The sequence below is a fragment of the Lytechinus variegatus genome, chromosome 4 (assembly GCF_018143015.1).
Source record: "Lytechinus variegatus isolate NC3 chromosome 4, Lvar_3.0, whole genome shotgun sequence".
NCBI classification, from domain to species: domain Eukaryota; kingdom Metazoa; phylum Echinodermata; class Echinoidea; order Temnopleuroida; family Toxopneustidae; genus Lytechinus; species Lytechinus variegatus.
In genome coordinates, this window is record NC_054743.1 from 16032938 (window position 1) to 16054210 (window position 21273).

At 36.2% G+C, this 21273-nt stretch overlaps 1 protein-coding gene across 1 annotated transcript in view; it reads left to right on the plus strand.

Annotated features, from left to right (window-relative positions):
* Nucleotides 1-21273, plus strand: part of LOC121413502 (snake venom 5'-nucleotidase-like) — a 48208-nt gene that overhangs the window by 22391 nt on the left and 4544 nt on the right. Inside the window, exons 2-6 of the mRNA XM_041606326.1 lie at nt 8244-8457; nt 11632-11817; nt 15657-15854; nt 18981-19232; nt 20207-20362. Coding sequence (XP_041462260.1) covers nt 8244-8457; nt 11632-11817; nt 15657-15854; nt 18981-19232; nt 20207-20362 — 1006 coding nt within the window. The remainder of the gene's footprint in view (nt 1-8243; nt 8458-11631; nt 11818-15656; nt 15855-18980; nt 19233-20206; nt 20363-21273) is intronic.

Consider the following 21273-nt stretch of genomic DNA (forward strand, 5'->3'; position numbering starts at 1 on the left):
TAGTGAGTGCCCCTGCTCTCCTAACCCTCTTTATGACGTCACAGGCGAAGATATTCCACCTGACATGGCTCATTAGTTCGATGTCTGTGATTTAAGAGCTTAATGGGCTTCTGTCAAGCTGTTAGAGTGCATCGGAATGAAATGAAATGAAAGTCTTGGATTAGGCCTTTTAAATTCTATTTGAAATCTTCGAGCGTGAAGAGAATTGCATCCGTGCGAAGAAAGGACTTGGAATATCAGCGAGAAGAAGTCCATCAATATTATGTCCGCCCAAAACTGAATAAGATGAAGATCGGCTGGAACAAAGTTTCAATGGATAGGCCTACGTTATGTTTCCCTTTCATTAGGGTGTTTAAGTACAACACTTAACTCTACCTTTTTTTGGGGGGGGGGGGGTGGATGGGGGCGCTGAGTTAGGCGGCTCCAATACCATCTCAACCGTTTGACGCGATATGTTTGCAATGCGAAAAGCAATCGTCGCCGTATCTTACCCATATTTTTAGACCAAATTTGTGATAACCATGTACATGTATACTTATGTTGTATTTAACTCCAAAAATGCATGTGTGATCAATGAACGAATCCAATACAAAAAATGGTAGTTCTTGCCAAATTCTCAACTGCATTAATACTTGTGAAAAGGGAAATCAATTTCTTGCTGAGTGTGGTCAAAGAAGTTTTTCTAAAAGGCTGCATCGTAAAATAATGAAAATCTTAAAATGGAAAAAACAAAAGAATTCATACAAAAATTTCAAATTCTGATGAACTACGAACAAGGTGAAGAAAATTTATGCTTTTTTGGTGTCTAACTATATTTGATCACAATCCCAGAAAGGAGAAGAAATAACTTAGGCCCAATGTGTAAACCACATTTTTGATGTTTGGTTGAAATTGTATGTATGTAGCTTTCTCGTAGGTATATGTGATGTAACCATGGTGACAAAGAAATAAAATGTGATTTTGGTGATAAATTGAATCCGCATGACGAATCATCTGTTGTTTAATTTCTGAGGAATTTTATACAAGACAGGGTGGTGGTGCTTCCACCTGACTTCAAAATACAAAATTTCACAATATCAAACCATTGTTATACCTGTTAAGAATCTAATTTTTCAGATTCGTTTTTTAAAACACTATTTATGTGTGATTAAACGTCTCCTCTGATATAATCATTGAAATAATGCCAGTGAATCATCCAGTAGCAGCATTCAAAACATGTAAACAAAAAATGTTTATTCGGTACACTCCAACTGAGAATGGGCGACATAGAATCTGCTCCTTTTGCAAACACCTTCGGGATTAATTCAAATATCGTTTTCAATAATAACCAAATATTCTCTTGGAGATAATATTTGGTAACGGCGAAGGGATTTTGACAATGGGCATTATGAAACGTTGTTTGTGAATGAGAGCGTTACGCTATCAGAATTATATTCCTTTTGAAGTTTATGATGCAATCGCAACTTGAACCTTTGGCATGTTTAAAGAGCATGAATAAAATATTGTTGTTTGAATAAAGATTAAAGAAAAAATAGTTTGAATAAAGATAAAAGAAAATAAATTAATAGCATAGATGATGACATTGTTAAGTAATGCTCCAAAACGCATCTCCCCTTCATAAAGTGAAACCAATGGATACTTTCAGAAGATTATCCTTGTCTAAAACGTATGTACAGATAATAACGAAACAACCGCCCAATATAAGCATTCAAAACTTGCTCAACATAAACAAATGAAATAGACAACAACAAGACCTCGTATGGAAACCAAGAGGTAGAAAGGGGTAGTCCGATGACCTGGTTTCGTATGCTTATAGTAGTATATAGGGTCCATGATTGAAACAGCAGATACACATGCGAGACCCACACCACACTGACCAAATCTGTGTATTTATTCTTTATTCAGGTGCACACATCGGTACCAATAATGATAATTTCTATCTTAATGAAGGAACAAATAGCATTGTTGATCAATCGCGCCCTTGAATTGGTCAAGGGCATAGGTGACGTGGACGGAATCGAACCCGGACATTCGTGTTTCTAGTCTGGTGCCTAAGACCACTCGACCACTTCACCTCTACTGTATTTCCCATGTCATGCTATCGGTTGGAGGTGACGTGGCCGAGTGGTCTAAGGTGCCTGGTTATATATAGAAAGTCCGGAGTTCGATCCCCGGCCGTGGCTCCTATGCCCGTGAGCAAGGCATTTAATCTACAATGCTCTTTTATCCTGCTTTCAAATAAATAGAAATGCTATTTTCATTATTGGTAACTAGGTGTGCACTTAAAAAAAATCGTAGGTATGGCTGTGCCATTAAGGTAGTATGATCTCTTAAGTGATCACCGTGACCTAATGAGAACAGACGTCATCAGAGGTGGTATATCGGAGGGCCACTTACTACCAAATTAAAGTGAACTTCCACTGAACTTCTATTCCTTCCTTTCTTATCTCATTTCATTTGCTCAAAGAATGACCCTTAAAGCACACGCCACCATTGGCAATCACGGCCATAGCGGTGTAGTGCCTTACGAAATTGGACAAGGGGCGAATTCTATAACACTTAGCAAAGACGTGACGTCGGGACCGGTATTAAGGAGAAAGATGATGATGATATCATGACGATAATGATGATGATGATGGTAATGATGATGATGATGATGATGACTACGACGACGATGATGATAATGATGGTAATGATGATGATGATGATGATGTTAATGATGATGATGATGATGGTAATGGTGATGATGATAATGATGATGATGATGATGACGACGACGATGATGATGATAATGATGGTGAATAATAGTGTTCTGTCATCTCACATTTATGGAAAAGTAAGGAAGCACGGGTAAGTGGTGATTTTTGACCCGTATTTTGATCGTGGTTTTTTATAGTGTACCTCTATTTGGGAACCACCATCTTCGTCTTATTACCCTTATCCTTTCAGAGAAAATCCGATACATAACCCACTTTGATTCTAATCCGTCATTATCTTATCTGATATATTCCAATCAAATGTGCGGGGTTATTACTCCCTAGGTGTTATAGTCCTCCAGAACACGGACGTCTCTGATTTGAAATATAAACCATCTTAAAAAAGGTCTCTATCGAGCTCGTTCTTAAATGGGGGTGGGGGGGGGGGCAGGTGAGTATTTGCCCTTAGTGCCACTTCGGGGGAGGATGCAAAGAGGGAAGAATGGGGGGGGGGGGATACAGAGCCCATTCTCAGGAACAACCAAAGAAGCCACAGGCGTCAATTATTTGAAGGGCGCGATTTTATACCCGGGTGCCCCCGCCCCCTTTTCTCCATATGCCATTGCCTGTAAGCTGTGTGATCGTAAAGGAAATCTGTTTTTTTAATCCGTAAATGTACAGTAACTGATTTTTTTTATCGGAAACTAAAGAGGATTATAGATTAACAAACATTTTAATCTGTCTTAATGCTGTCATTCAGGCATGCTTAGTAATTTTTTCTACAGTTGTATGTTTTCAACTGTCACAATATGAATGACTTATTATGTATTCTTCATGTTCTTACAGCTGAGTTCTATAAGGACATTTGAAGTTACATTGTTACCTATGTAGGCGAAATATCAGACAAAAAAGATATAAGTCGATGCGATTATCTTCTATGGGATTTTCAATTCGCCGAGTAAAATGTAGAGTGACGCAATCAAGATCTAATCTAATAGATCGTGGGATAAAAATTGAAATTTAAAGCCATTATTGCTACTCTAAAAAACATCAAAATTTTGAGTGTTCTGAAACGGTTCAGAAACGAGTAACACAGTTTAAACTACATTGAATACAGTATTTTATTTAAAGCTCATGCCACTAGCACCACAATTTATAAAATATTACAGAAAGGATAGAGGAGTTGTGATCACATTAACAAATGTGGGTTATATGCAAAAAGTTTGAAACTATCATCACGTTCGGTCTCAAAAATATTATTCACAGAAACGCGCCACAGCAGGCTTAGAATCTATTGGATGACTGCATAATCACTCTTAATTTGGGTTTGTTGGTTTGTTGGTTCCTGTGTTGGTTTGTATGTTTGTTTCTTTTTCTTTTTCATTCCTACGGTCACATCTTCATCCAATCACCATTCGTTCGTTCATCAATTAATTCATTATTTCCCAATACCATTTCTTAATTTATTAACTCGTTCTCTTATGAGATCAATTTTTTCTCTCTTACTTGCGTGCTATCCAATGTAATCTTCAAGTATCGCCTTACGTTAACCAAACCGCCGACACCTACATAAGTTCCTACCATTAAAACACCAATTAACATTAATCATTCAGAGATTATGTTTCTCGCGGTGTTCTACTGTTGTAACCTCTGTCTTTATCCCGTTAACAAACATGGGTGCATGGCAGATTGCGTTTCATCATTTGAAAATACATTCATCTGACATTGAACTTTGTTTCAAGTGTCTTTTGACGAATTCTTTTTTGCTGGTATTTTCACATCGAACCCGAAGACTACATCTCTTAGACTGACCTAAAATAATAAATTTAAATTGATGATCGTACACGCCAGCAGAAATATATTCCAAGAATTATTTTATTATATTGTTACAGGAGAACGGTTTAAATAAAGAAATCAACAATTTCATTTGAACTTAATGATCATTTTATTGAAAATAAATCACGTTATTCGTATTCCATGATATTTAACTACCATTTGCTACAGTATGCATGAAAAAACTATTTCTCAGTTCTTACAAAAATAATCAAAACAATTCCTAATTATTGAAAATAAAGCAAAACGGGAGATTGTGTAACTATTCAAAAACGATATTTATCGTTCATATCTCATGAATAGGATCTTCATGATCTATGCAACCACCCACTTCAATTGTAAAACCCTGGGTGCGTAGTGGTGTCAATATAATAAAGCACAATTCATTTTCATTTTGTTTTGTAAACTTCTATTTAGTTTTAAAGCATAGCGTCAACAGAGTGTTAGCTGTTCATGCTGGTGGAAAAACGAATGTTCGAATTTTCTCAAGAACACTTTTATGATCTTAGTCATGATTTTTCCCTTGTCAAATAGTTAACACCTATTCAATAACATCCATTCCCACGACTCGTAGATCCAATACATAAATGTATTTACCCAAGAGCAAGTTCAAGTATAACATTCTATATACACTGCTTTCATATCACGATAACATTCGCCATGTTCGCTGTCGTCATGGTGGTGCGCGTATGTCATGTATGTGTGGTCGGTATACGTGTGAGGTGTGTGGAAGTGGGGGCGTGAGGGAGTGAGCGTATGTAGAGGTGCGTGACTGACTTTATGCATACATAAAGGTCCGGGGTTCGATTCCCTCTTCAGCACTTTATGCCCTTTGCAAGGGTATTGGTTCCTTTTATCCTTTATCAAATAAATGAAAATGTTCCCATCATTATGGGCATTTCAAACTTGTTCCAACGTATACATGGTATACACGTGTTGAAATTAAAACTTATGCATGTATATAAAGATTTATATTCTCATTTTATGTGTGTGTGTGAAATTAAAGCGTTGTTGTGTAACGTTGTATTTTCAAATATATTAATTCACACAGTCAAACGGTGACAAGAAAATTCATAATATAAAATGGAACAAAAATTAAAAATAAGTAAAAGGAAAGTTTTACAATTTCGGTTTTGTTAATGGGGGAAAATGGGCGCTATCGCAGCTCACATAAATCTCACATCTGATAATTCTGATTTAATGATTGAATTCATTCATTACTTGTATAGAACCTAAGTTACACTGAGGTGGTACACAATCTTTTATGTATATATTGTTATTATATATTAACAGGCCCATGCTGTAAAACAGTCAAACATTAAAAGAAATTCAAATAAATAGATAAATGAATAAATAAACCTTATCATTTTTCAATTTTTCTTCAGTAATTTTTTTCGTCCACTCAGGTGTTCTGCAGATGTCATTAATTCTTTTAGCTCACTTGGATGGACCGGGGTAGCCATCTTAGTTAAAGTTTACGAATAAGTATGTAGAGAAGACTCTCTAGTTTAGCCTGACGAAGAAGATGAAGACAATGAGGGTCTAAGCTTCTTTTAAGAGTTTTCCAATTTTATTCTTTCTTATAGCCTTTAGCTTATATCAGAGTAAAAAAAGATAAATAATACTGGGAGGATACCAATCGGTCGCAATCGGTTTATCTATTTCTGATGTTCGCGCCGAAACATCTAATGGGTGGTAACCAATTTCATTCTCTTATTTGGTCATACAACCAGCAACGTTTTTATTACCCGTAATACCTTATTTGATATAGGCCTAGTTCTTTTGTGATAACTGTAGTATAGGTTTCTCTGTAACATTTTTAAAAAATAAACAATTAAATGAATGGCATGTATTTCTTCATAACAATGTTCTCATGAGTTACATTTAAAAGTATATGATAATGAAAAGAATAAATATAATATGAGGTTCTTCTAAGACCATACCAGTAAATAACAAACTGACCTCTGTATGTATGATCAATCGAGAGTCATATTTCTGAGGGCTAGTTGAAGTAGTAATATATCTGGACAAACAGAAGTGGTACGAAATGGGGACAGGGTGATGACTCCCTGTGCAAAAAAAAGGAAGAGGGAAAGTTGAAGAATTAAAAAAAGTAGTATATATCACACCTTATTCAATTTAAAATATAAATGGCATCACTTTTAGGTCATTTTGCCCCATCTTACTAAGGCAAATTTGCCCCGAATAAAATTACCTCTTGTGCACTATTCAAACACTCGCATTTAAACGCAAATAAAAAATCTAGCGCAAGTCTATTTTTTTTTTACATTTGATTGAAATTGTTGAAATCAAGTTGCGTTCGATTGTAACTTTGTGTGCAAGTGGACCTCATTTGGATAATGGACTTGTGGTTATGACTTTCGTATTTCAATCTGAGGGACGTTGATTCGATTCCAAGCCACGGCGTGTTTTTCTTCAGCAAGAAATTTACCCACATTGCGCTGCACTCAACCCAGGTGAGGTGAATGGGTACCTGACAGGGAATTATATCTTGAAACTCAGGGCGCGTAAGAGCTTCTACATGTTCTATGTTAATGTCAGGGCAATTATGCTGCATTGATGTAGAGAGAGCTTAGAGACTTCTGATAAAATATTTGTTATACAGTGCGTATCATAAAAAATTTTACACTTTGAAAAAGCCATGGGAATTAACAAATATACAACATGTGGGTAATTTTTTCACATATAATTATGGGTTTGGGTCTCATCTATCCAATGAAAGTAAAAATTTTGACAGAATGTTACACTTGAGTGAGCACTGTCCATTTTTGTAAAGCTCGCAGAAATCTGTTTGCGCAGAAATACTTGTTTTCACGCTGTGTCAAGGGGAAAGGGCGAAATCAAAATTACCCTGCGAAGCATTTCTCATAAATTTCCCTAGCACTTTTAGCCAATTGACATAAAACGGATACATATTAGCATATTTTAACAATTTTGCCGCCAAAATTTAAATTTCAACACTTAGTAAGCACAACCTTTACCCTTTTTGTGTCAGCTTCATCTGAAGACATAACTGAATCTGAACAAAAGTTTATATCAGACATCTCCGGCATTTTTTACTAAGTTTTTTATCATTTAAAGTTGATTTACATTTCATTTTTTTATTTAATACTTGTTTCTCCACACTTTGACCAAGCTTGACAATGATTAACAAAATGAAAATCAAGCCTATAAGCCATTTCATGTAAATCTCAGTGTAAAGCAAATATCGTCACGATGGTCTCAGTGTGTGGGGAAGTGGGGCGGGGTGCAATGCACTCTTTGAAGTGTTTGGGCAAGGAAACAAGTTTAAATAGGTAAAAGATATCTTCAAATCAATTTTACTAACTAATTTCCACGTGTTCTTCATGATAGGTCTAATTTTATTCGCATAACTATTTCAAAGTTCTGCGCAAATCATTTTTCACCAACTTTTCAAAAGTAAGTGGTGCTCACTCAAGCGGAAATATTTTTCGACAGTTATATCGTCATTTGCTTAAATGGATCTGTACCAATGCTAAAATGTGGAAAAATCGTCAGGAAATTACAAATATATAATTTTACAGGATTTTTTCTAAGTGTAAACTTTTTTTTGATACGCACTGTATAGGCGCTATAATTATGAGCAAGTGTAATTATTATTACTGTCATTAAAATCGCTAATCATTTACCAGGCACTTAACACAGCAAATTGTATTCCATTATTTAACACAGGCACTTGGGAACCACGAATTTGACAACGAACCAGAAGGATTGAGGCCCTTTCTTTTAAACACATCTTTTCCTGTTTTAAGTTGCAACATCGATGCTTCGGCGGAACCCTCCATCAATGGTCTTTTTCAAAAACGCATCACCAGGGTATTGAGCGGAGAAACGATAGGAATTATTGGTTACACGTACTTCAGAACTCATGAAATTTCATCATCAGGTAAATTCGATAGAATACGTGTTCTTCATGAAGTGCATTTGTTAAATAATTCATGTCATGTTATATGGAATGATACAAAAAAAGTAATACAAAATAGAGGCGATACTCTAAGTGCGAACCTGATGCGATAAACATTATTTTGATTATTAAAGGGTCAATGATTTATTGAATATGATTGATAGAGACCTTCATTGCTGGATCGACAAAGGTTTTTCTTTTGTTAGTTATAGAGAAACGGTGGTCCTTGATTTGCAATTATTTAAATGCTTTAGATTAACGACCATTTTTGGTAGAAGAAACTAAATAAGTGTAAAAAGACTAACTTTCTAAAAAAAAAAAAAAACGCGGGGTAAGGGGGGGGGGGAGGGGGGTGGTTGAATAAGTGCCTGTTTGTATGCTGCCTGTGAAAGATTATGTGCATTATGTCCATATTTATAAGCACTATGACGTAAAGCATTTGCCTGTCACAGATCAGAACATCGTGGGCCCGCATGCTTATACAGGCATACATAAGAAAATAACCGAATATTTGATATTAAAACCTTCTTGGCCGTATCATAATATCTCCAGATTCATAATGCCATGGATACCTGGTAGATATTGAAATATTCCTATAGATTACGCTTGACTACATTATTAACCAACTACTCTCATGTCCCTGCATGGTTGGACGGTACCCAATTAAATTTTGCCATGAACACAAAAACACGTATACCGGTACAAGATAAAGTAGCAGAGACTGTCAGTATAAATGAATTATCATTCTTGTGTCTACCTTCGATTTGTTTACGAGAAGTGAAATGTATAAAATAGCCATAAGAAAACACACAAGAATGTGCAAGGATACTGAATAGGTAATAACACAATGTAGGATATTCGCTATCAAATTGGTTTGGATAATATAAGTCGAGAATCTCCTTTTTCCATTTAACAATTTGAACAGCTCAAATTGTGTATTTCGGTTTGGTCACAAGCGGCATTAAACCCCCCCGGGTATAACATAAGCATGATAAGGGCGATGGAAATGAAGATAAGCACCGGAATATGGAACTTCCATTTATCAATTCGTCTTCATCACTACGACAAACCGAGAGAGAGAGAAAGTTAGTCTTGAGCGAGACACGCGCACAGGGTCGGATCCAAGATTTTCCCCAAAATAAGGCCCACTTTCCCGAGGAAAATTTGAAAGGCAGAAAAAGGTCCTCGCTTTAAGGGGGAGGGGTGGAAATTGTGTAAGAGCAGCATTTTTACATTACAAATTTTTATTGTCTCTTAAAGGGGTCCGGATGTGCCACCCCCGGATCCGCCAGTGCACACACACGGAGTGGCGAGGGAAGGGAGAGAGAAAAAAAGAAGAAAGGGATATATAGCGGGAAGGGGTGTTGGACGTTAAGAAGAAGGGACACGCCCACGGGTAACATCATGTTGTTAAAATATCGAGTGCGAGGCAATCTCTGACCAACAACGTTTGTAAAATCGATCAATTTATTAATGCGATGAATATCCGAACCTAATTGTCTGGTAAAACGTTTAGAACATCAGTTAATTTGAAAATTTATTTATATATTCATTTATTTTATTTAACATATTTCATTTTATTCTTTTCATTATATTCTATTTTGTTTGATTTGATTTATTTCATTTCATTTTGTTTTACTTGATTTTATTTCATTTCTGTTTCTGTTTACGGTCACTCCCGTAGGAACTCGGTAGGACAGCGTTTTGACGCCAAGTAGGTATACAGTGCGTATCAAAAAAAGTTTATACTTAGAAAAAATCCTGTGAAATTATATTTTTGTAATATCCAGAAGATTTTTTTTCCACATTTTAACATTGGTACAGATAAATTTAAGCAAATGACGATATAATTGTTGCAAAATATTTCCGCTTGAGCGAGCATCACTTACTTTTGAAAAATTAGCGAAAAATGATTTGCGCAGAAATTTGAAATAGTTATGCGAATAAAAGTAGAACTTAATCATGTTAATCATGAAGAACACGTAGAATCTAGCTTGCAAAATTGATTTGAAGATTTTTTTAACCCTTTTTAACTCGTTTCCTTGTCCAAAACACTTCGAAGAGTACATTGCGCCCCGCCCCACTTCCCCACACACCGAGACCATCGTGACGATATTTGCTTTACACGAAGCCGTGATTTACATGAAATGGCTTAGGCTTGATTTTCATTTTGTTAATCATCGTCAAGCTTTAGAAAAGTGTGGAGAAATAAGTATTAAATCACAATGAAATGTAACCCCACTTTAAGTGATAAAAACTTAGTGAAAATGCTGGAAATGTCTGATATAAACTTTTGTTCAAATTCAGTTATGTCCTCAGATTCAGCTGGCACAAAAAGGGCAAAAGTTGTGCTTACTTAGTGTTGAAATTTCAATTTGGGTGGCAAATCGTTGCAAAATGCTAGAATGTATCCGTTAAATTCAATGGACTAAAATTCCAAGGGAAATGTATGATAAATGTTTCGCAGGGTAAGTGTGAATTCGCCCTTTCGCCTTGACACAGCGTAAAAACGAACATTTCTGCGTAAGCAGATTTCTGTGAGTTTTACAAAAATGGACAGTGCTCACTCAAATGTAACATTATGACAAAACCTTTTACTTCCATTCGATAGATGAGAAACAAACCCCCCAAAATGACCCACATGTTCTATATTTTTTAATACCCAGGGCTTTTCAAAGTGTAATTTTTTTTTTGATACGCACTGTATAACCTATTACCTAGGAAAATTTTACGTCTAGGTTAATCAGTCATAGTGGCTGACCTTATAGATGACAGATATCACTCTTCATGTGCCTTTTTATCAAAGTGGAGACAATGGCAGAGTGGGGATTCGAACTCACAACCTTGCGATTATGAGTCCAATGATCTATTCTCTGGACCAGACCACTTATTTATTTATTTATTTTTTTATTTATTTATTCATTTATTTATTTATTTATTTATTTATTTATTTATTTATTTATTTATCTATTTATTTATTCATTTATTTATTTATTTATTTATTTATTCATTCATTCATTCATTCATTTATTCATTTTATTTCATTTTTTTTTGGGGGGGGGGGGCGAGGGGTTCAGGGAAACTCTGGCTCTTAATTGATTTTTGCCAATATTCCATCACTTTGTGCAATATGGCTCTGTATCTTGCTCATTACAGGAGAATGCATCTTCCATCCAGAGGTCCAGAAAATACAGGAAGAGGTCGACGCTCTTGGTAAAGAAGGCATCAACAAGATCATCGCAGTGGGTCATTCTGGGATTAATATCGATTTAGAGATTGCCCAGAATGTCATAGGGGTTGACGTGGTTGTCGGCGGTCATACAGATACATTCCTGTACACAGGTGAGGTGCTAATAAATGAAAATTGAATATGACATCAGTGATGTATAAGCGTATGCAATCTTCGAGGTTTAGATGGATGAGGGATTGCAACCGTCACGCCAGATAATATTCTCTTATCATGTTAAACTCAAATAGGGACTCGCCCATCGTAGTGTTTATATTCTCTTAAACGGTTTAATACGCTTACCGTGTTATATTTATTCCATTATGTGGTTCATTATTTAATCATCACATCATCTTAAGTATTGACTACTGGCAAACATTTAAGTTTAGACATGCCACACTCTATTGTTTTCTGATCTTTTGCTCTAATCACAATAATAAGGATATCTGTGACCTTAGAAATATACGATTTTTTAAACTTCGTTCAAATTCCTTATGCAGATTTTTGTTATTTGTAATTCCAAAGATGTTATATAATATTATTTTACGTATGATGTGTCAGTTATTCTTTTGATAATTGTTCTGATCTGATTTTCTAAGATAAAAAATCCCTCCCTGTTTTCATCCAACCATCACCATGATCTTACAGTCACTTCATATGACACCCTTTACCATATCCTCATCATCCGTTGCAATCTGGAAAATACCCTTATAGCATAGCAATGAACCAGAATTCTGTCTGGCATGGTAATATTACAATATGTCCCGCTATTTTGTCCCTTCTTACAGCTCTTCCGATAAGGCTCATTTTCCTGTCAGGAAAGTACGGGAGCAAACATTAAGGTATCGAGTTGAATCTTGCAAACAAGCGGGAAAGGTCAGAATCTTAGATTGGATCTTTGAAATAAACCCTCTTAATCGAAATACCCCTGACTTTATTCACACCGGAGCAATCCACACCCTGGACGGCACAGACACATCAATGAACCGAATCAAGACCGATTACTACTATTACGTTATTTTAAATGTCATACCGCCGATCGGTTGGAGTCAGGTTTAGTTGGTCTGACTGTGCCTCTACTAGGTTGTATGGTCATTCATGCCAATGAAGGAAATATGCAAGGAAATTGTATTTCTTATCAAAAACTTCTTCTATTCAACTATTGTGATCTGAGGATTACCGATAAAATATCAATTATAAATCAAGTGCGCTGAGTTCCTTTGTGGTATTTTTATTTCCCTTTTATGGTGATTTATGGTGCCCCCTACATATATCAAGTTCAACGGAGAACTATATATAGAAGGGCTACTATTTCGACACATAATGATCTAGATTAATATTAAATGGCTGCCTTTTTGTATCACTGATTTTTAGTATTCTGTTTTTATATGGATAATGTTTGAGAAAATAAAGTAAAAGGAGGAGGTATAAGTCAGGAACAATACACTTTGCCTTCTTGTAAAGAATATACTATTGATGGTATAATTATGTTATCAAAATTATCATAGTGATACTAGTTAGAAACGGGAGTGTAATAGTAGTTAAAGAGAAATGCCAGTAGTTGCAGTAAACATGAAGATCACCAACACAGATAAGCGCACGTGGGACAGTGTATTATGTCGTACCCGACGCTTGACCCGAATCCTGTGCTTTTTTGCTAATTTCTCAGCAATTAAAACAATTTCTTCCAGAATCCTTTGGCACATATTCTTTATTTATACAAACAGACACTTTGGTGGTCATTTCATTGGATTCTGTACGAACTAATTTTATATCGTTACCAAAACTGGCATTTACCTTTAAAGAGATTTCAAAGGTAACTTGAATAGACGATCATGATTGTGGGTTTTTTTGCAATCAGCACCCGTTCTGTACATAAATTTCCAATTCCACATTGAGCCTGTTAACACGAACTTTAATACAGCCGTTTCACTCGTTTAATATCTATTGATCATTAACTTTATCTGAACTGAACTTATTTGAACATTAACTTGAATTTTCCTCACACACACACTCAACTCTAGTGTTCCGTTTACATTTGACATGAAAACCAAGCTCGCTATGGACGTGATTTTTTTTTGTCACAAAAATCATTACCAAAAGGAATATTCGGTAAAAACCTGTTTGGTCGGTCGTTTCCTTTCAATAATTGCACCTTCTGGCTTTACAACATGTCGGCATGTGCTTAATGGATGTGGGTGTGTGCATATGAGAGACAGAGAGAGAAAGAGAGAGAGATGGAAAGAAAGAGGAGGGTTGGGGCAGAGAAAAGGGGAGGGAGTTGGAGAGAGGGGGAGAGAGTATGATAGGGATGGATTAATAGCGATATGTAGTGGATGTGCGTGAGTGTGTGCGTTAAGGCGTTTGTGCGTGTGATGGATGTGTGGTGGTGTGTGGCGGTGTGTTAAGGATGTGTGTATATGCCTGGGAATGTAATAGAGTGTGGGAGGATGTGTGGATGTGTGTATGTTTTTTTAAGTGTAGATGAATCCAGTCGAAATTGTGTCAGAGTGTATCATCAATCTCCCCTGACTGTTACATGGTTTTTGTTATTGAATTGCGTTCTGGAGTTTTATCCATCTGATGTTAAAGGCTATAGGATTCGCATCCCAACCTTGCACTTTCTTTGTCAGACACCAACAAACTCTTACCTCTGTCCATCCAAGTGTAAATGAATCGTGACAATATTCTTCTCATGAGGCTTCACTGTGTAAATAATGTAGTTGTTTTGGGGAAAATCATGCGAGTATTTGACAAAATACTCCTGCCAGTCATCTCACCAGGTCCATAAGAACGTTTTTATTTCTCCTAATTTTGTAAGGGAAATCGTGAGGTGCCAAGACGTACAATGGGAGTTAAGTCAAGAGTGAATTTGATTCACCACAAACAAAATCATACAAACCTCAATACTTTGTCAAACAAACGAAAAATTAACACTTATACTTTTCATTGTATTACCAGACTCACCAAACTTCTTATGTTAACAAAACACATCCTTTCAAACAAGCTTCAACAATGGTACAGTATGACACATGCCATTTTAGATTTAGCCAGTTGTAAGATTGGATTATGAACAGTTTTTCCAATCCGTTTTGAATAACATTGATGGATAATAGAATAAACATAAGTCGACACATTCCATTTATGCGAGTGTATTAGGTTAAGCCTTTCCTTTAGCGTTAAGTGTGGCTACTGTATATGATTTAACATCACAATATAATGAGTATGAAGCATAAACCCCTCCTTTTTATTGCAAAAAACGAATAGGATTAGGCGCAGGTGAAAAGGAAAGGGTAGAAAAAAAACGTGTGAAAAGTGAATAGTTTGTCAAAGAGAATAACGGTTCTTAAATGATACAGCCTTCGTTTCACACTCGGTGAATCAATCATATTCAGGTATACTCCTAAACTATTGCCAACTACTTTAGAAATCATTTATGAATAGGATATTTTTAGAAGCCAATACAAAACCTTTTCGAAATCTTGATGATCTGGTACCGTCCTCTATCATGTCTATAAACGCTCGAATAGGATAATGTAATGTATACTGGTATACAGTGCCAAACGCAATCTGCAGAGCACTCAGGCGCATAGGGAGGAAGAAAATAAAAGTGCTTGAGAAAGCTTTTAAAAGATTCAACAGAGATGCGAGTTCTCCTACGTTGATCCAGGGAAGGGGGGGGGGGGCTTAGGGGCATCAAAGCAACACTCCTGTCACCCTTCCATTTTGAAAGTGTAATAAAAATGTTAATAATGATATTAAATAATGATAACAAAAATGACAATTATCATGATGTACTAACAACACATCATCATCGTCGTCATCATCATCATCATCAACAACAACAATCACAACAAAATAACAATAATTTGCTTTGTATCTGTATGGAAGGATTTAAGAAATCACTTTTCTATTTTAAATAGTAAATCACTTTCATTAATTTATCATTTTCTAGGTACACCACCATCTAGAGAGGTACCATCTGGTGATTATCCTTTAGTAGTTGATCAGAAAGGTGGTGGTCGTGCCCTCGTCGTACAGGACTATACATTCGGCAAGTACCTGGGAAATCTGGATGTCACCTTCAACGACGCAGGCGAGGTCATTGCTTACGGAGGGAATCCCGTGCTATTGGATCATACAGTAACAGAAGGTTTGTATATTTTGTCGCACCGCCCCCCTCCTCTGCCAAAGTAAAACGACTTATTTCTTGTCACTATTTATGCTTTTATTTTCCCTATATCGTGTGATTATCTTGTATTATCCCTATCCTTGATGGGACTACAAAAGCTGTGGATTACTAGGGTATGCTCTCAGAACTTTCTCAGAAATCCACTCAACAGCTTTTATTACAATTTGATGGAGGGATTAGAATGATAAAAGGTGATGGCTGCTCTGACCATAAAATTTATATTTAAGTTTACACGATTTTTCTCATAAATCTCGCTCGTTCCATTGACTGATGCCTGCATACTGCAGTAAAATAAACTCTTTTAGAAGTTAAGCAGTTAAGTGTCAGTCAATTAGTTCCAAACTTTTTATGCTGTCGAAAGAAAGGTGAAGAAAGCGAAATTAAAGTTGATGTCATTTTTCTTTCATATGACGTTGATAAACAATATTTTATCAAATGTGTAACCAGCAGCCTTCCGTTCTATATAGTTTTCGTATCTTGTATCTTTTCAAGTAACACGCCAATATATAGGCTAAATAAAACCGAAGCCAACGGAAATCCAACATTTTCTCTTACAAATGATTTTTACTCACACTCTAGTCTAAATATCCATCAAATGAGGTGACTTACATTTATAAAAAAAATAAGGCTTAAAGAGTAGAGGTTCATGACTCATTTTAGCAATTACAGTTATGATTTCGTTATGATACGTCATCGATAATTTATCGTTTTCATTTTTTTTCTGGGGTTGAACTCAAGATAGCTTTCGAACTACTTTCGATCAGAGTAGTGAAGGTCACATTTTAATTAAGGGTTAACTCCCTCTGGCGAACTTTGGGTTGATGCCTTTGACAAATATGGCAAGATTTGTTTTGGAAACGTTCGGCACGCCAAAGAATGATTTCTGTAAATCTTGCCCACAAGAGGTATTTGCTCAATAGAAATATTTATAGACAGTAATTACTGAGATGTCTGTCACCTCCATTCACCATGCAGACCAATATTGACCCCAAACCGACCGAGGTATAACTTAAATATCGTAATACTTTTGATTGATCCGGCGTTGGAATCGTGGTGACACGATATCTGCTCATGTGATATTTGCTCTAGTCTTACTAGAAAGTTTTTGCATTTACTACGGGCCCGCTTTCCACAACGCACCAACTCCTTTGAAATTGCAAGTCAAATCAGAAATATGAGCTTAGAGACTTTTGTTGAAAGTTTTTGGACCGGGACAACAACGTAGTCTCGTGACTCAGGACAACGACATATTTGCAATTGTTCGTCCGGTGCAAATCTTCGGATGATCCGCTGTCCCGGTCCATCAACTTTCGACAAAATCCTCTCAGCTCTCCGTTGTGATTTGACTTGCATTTTCACTTACATGTTCCGAGGAATTGCTGCGTTGTAGAGAGCGCGGCCCCGTGCGAAAACTCTTTACTAGGTGCCATGAGCCTAATTACATCAGGAGAGCTCAAGATATTCGTTCGACCCAACCCATTCGAATTTTTTTAATTTGATGTGGCTGATTGACAAAACTGTATGAATATGATTCAAAATCTAACACTGATTCTAGAAATGGTAACTACTGAACTTCCTTCGCCCAAATTGGGAAGATAAAAAATTGACTTGGAACTATTTTTTTGACTGGCGGACTAATTAGGGCTATTTTACTGTTTGAGTCGATGAATTTGATCCATTCATAGTTATCTTCATAAATGGCAATTTATTTTTAAAATGAGCTGGCTACGCTACCCTTTCCTGGTCAGATATGGAATGCCAGATATATATCCTATCCAATGGTAGTAAACATTCCACTCTCTAATTTCACATTTATTTTTTATGAATTTTTCAAAAGTGACATTTTAACACACAAGTCTATGGGGAATGTTTTACGCGCGTGACACCATAGTGGGCATACGGTTAGAATTACGATTGTAATAGGGTTCCAGAGCTTTTCTTTCTTCGGGATGACCTAAAGATAAGGATTTTTTAGTTTAAGAAGTTAGGTTTTAAGTTTGGTTCAACGTGCAGATTTTCAAGTCACCGGAGTATATGTCATAGAACCGGTTTCATTGTCATGCTTATTGTCACTGCAGCGTTTGCTATTACTGGATTTGATTTGTCAAACTTTTCGCACCTATACCCTTATATCAACTAGAAATAAAACTGCCCCCGCCAAACAAATGAAGAAAAATAACACGATTTGTATTTGATATTTGTTATCTGATTTCAAAGTTCAGAAAACTTGAATATGGCTCTTTTTGATTTTGCAATTGTTTGGTAGCCCACGAGTATTACCCAATGGAGTGGCTTGTTAAACAAATTCAGTCTTAGCTACGTTGGTGTTCATTAAAAATGTCTTTCTGAGCTGTTTGCAGTATGAAAACATATACTGTTTGATCAGGCTTATGTGAAGAATAAGATTATGTGATTATGATATTACATAAATTTTGACAAGTCAGAGCATGTCTATCATTTTTAGTAGTGATCGAGATCATATCGTACTTAAAAATAGGGAATCTGTTGTAGATACTAACGTGATATGATTGTTAATCATAGTTGTATTTTATTCATAAATGTATCAATTAACAGATGATATCGATCTTTGGTCAATGTAGTCAACAAAATACAAGTATGAAAATATACATTAACATTATACTCAAGTTAGTTTGTTTTCAAGTAGAGCATTTTTGTTCAACGGTTTGCAAAAAAGATTGAAACAAAAAAGGTCTATTATTCCATGGGCCGGTCTATTAAGATTAACGACGATGGAACATTTTCCACTATGGACATTACCATGGGAACCTTGATTTTGGCATGCTACTGAACCTATTGACTCCGTAGTAACCATGATTCTTTATGAAAAAAGTTTCAGATGTTAACAAACATTTCCTAAAATAAGCTTAAGCTTACCCTTCGTACATTAGACATTTAAAAACTGTCATCCTGGTCCATAACTTCGTGTCCAAATATCATGGCCAATGATTATCGTCTGATCATGCTGATGTGGCCATTGCACATAATAAATTAATCGTAATTTTAATGATGGATGGAACTGGATCAGAATTTCTCTTCATTATGGCTATATCTCTCACCCAAACGTAGATCAGACGATACTGGAAGAAGTGGAAAAATGGGCCGGACTTGTTCGTAACTCGTCTGCCATGTTCGTCGGGATATCCCATGCTTTCCTTGAAGGAGATCGTACCATGTGTCGAGCCCGAGAATGTAATCTAGGAAACCTGATTGCAGACGCCATGGTCAGTCAGAATAATAAAAACCCTGATGAACTTCGGTGGAATGATGTCGGGATTGCCTTGATGAACGGCGGCTCGATCAGGGCTTCGATCAGTCAAGGTATGGAAGGGTAATAACGATCAAGCCCATGTGGCATGAGTTTTTCATTGCTCATTCCCTCGACTTTAGTCATTCATTAGACCATGTGAACTTTTAACCAGTTATCTCGTCTTTCTAACTCCTTTCATTGACTTATGAACCGTTCCCTCAACTCACTAACCAGTTCCTACGACTTACTAACTCGTTATCTGGGGCCCGTCTTACAAAGAGTTACAATTGATTGGATCTATCACAACTATGGAAAGTCAACGTCAACATCTAATATACATGTTCAAAACAATTACTAGAAGTAATGTACATGTATATCCTTACATTATCTTTTTTTTGACAATTCAGTATGCTCCTTTTTGTTTTCAAAGGACATCAAACATACTTCTGAAAGAGACAAAAATATGACATTGTTGGAATTCCATAAACTTGAGATTGATCGGATCAATCGTAACTCTTTGTAAGACGGGGCCCATGACTTACTCATTGAATCGTGATCCGTTCCCTCCACTCTCTAACGCGTTCCTAGGCCTCTCCTCCCATGTGTTATAAGTATGTGTTATATGGTAAATCGAGGGGACGAGTATTCATTGGAACGAATTATGAAACCTTACCTTGGCTTTGTGAAGATCAAGCCATATTTTACCAAGCAAAATTAAAAAACACACAAAATGCAAAATATTAGGCTTCGAACAGAAAAGTTCGTCATTCTGGGCAAGTTTATGACAATTTTTTTTTATTAAACTTGCAAACAGCATTTCCACTTCTACTTTATCTTGATTCACTTCAAATTCTATAAAGAATCTCGATGCGTGCACTGCATGATGTCTTTTGGAATTTTAAGAGTTATGTTCTTAAATCATGTGTAAATTGATTTTTCAAAGATCGGTGAAACTTTGCGAAATGTTCGTAATTATTTCCGATAATGTTGAATTCTCATTTAATGATTTTTGTTCGAATTTATGATCACAAACCATATCTTTTAGGTGACATTACAATTGGAGACATCGCAAACGTTCTTCCATTCGGAAACACAGTTGATGTATTAGAGCTACGCGGTATTCATCTATTAGAAGCATTAGAGAACGCTATTAGTATGTACGACTTAGAAACGCTGGATGGTAGATTTCTTCAATTTTCAGGTAAGTTGAAGAAGAATATGATAATACAGAGGTCGCACCGTGTGGATACCATGTTATCCTAAATACCAATTTCACATAAAACCAATAGCTTGAAAACTGATGGCCTCTTTGAATGAGCAAACTTGAATTCGACGTTTGTTCGACGCCGGATACAATTGCTTCTCGCTCCGCTGTAAACTGTATTGTGATAGAGCACATCATCGGTGTTATGGAAGTTTGGATTCAAGAAAAGTTGAGCTCATGGCCTTTCAGTATAATAGGTCCATGGTACAGTCGTCTCTCAATATTATTTTTGTTAGTCCGAAGCTGGTGCCAAGGCCAGCCAGTGTCATGGACTTACTACCTCATAGCGTGTACATGGTGTAGGTCCACCCAAAGATATCTGTTTATAAACAGGTTGTTTTAAACCCATGTCTTCAAATCTAATTCATAATTAACATATTAGATATTTCTGACATTTTCGCACTTCTCGTTCCAATCATACTTACACTTTCACCACATATTTATTGCATTCTTGACCAATACAAATGAATGCATTATTGGAATTCAAAATTGTACTTTTGATTTTAGTATGACGGACCCTCTCCTCCATGTATTTCGATTTTGTCTCCATATCTGTCTTCTAGTTGAGAAGTTTGGAATATTCAGTGGGGATACCTTAGTGACTGTGACGCAATTTCAAGGGTACCAACCAGTGCCTGGTAGTTATAAATTTTCCCAACACTCCTTAAAATATTGACTTCGCCTTGGCTGTTCCTGCTATTCTCAAACCTGAAGACTTAGATTGTTTCACTTCATTATACAAAAAAAAAATCGGACATCGGATATGTTCATCGCAGATATGGAAGTAACCAACGACGGATGACGACGTGGGGGTTGAAAGAGGTTAAATTCAGGTGTTTTGTGACATG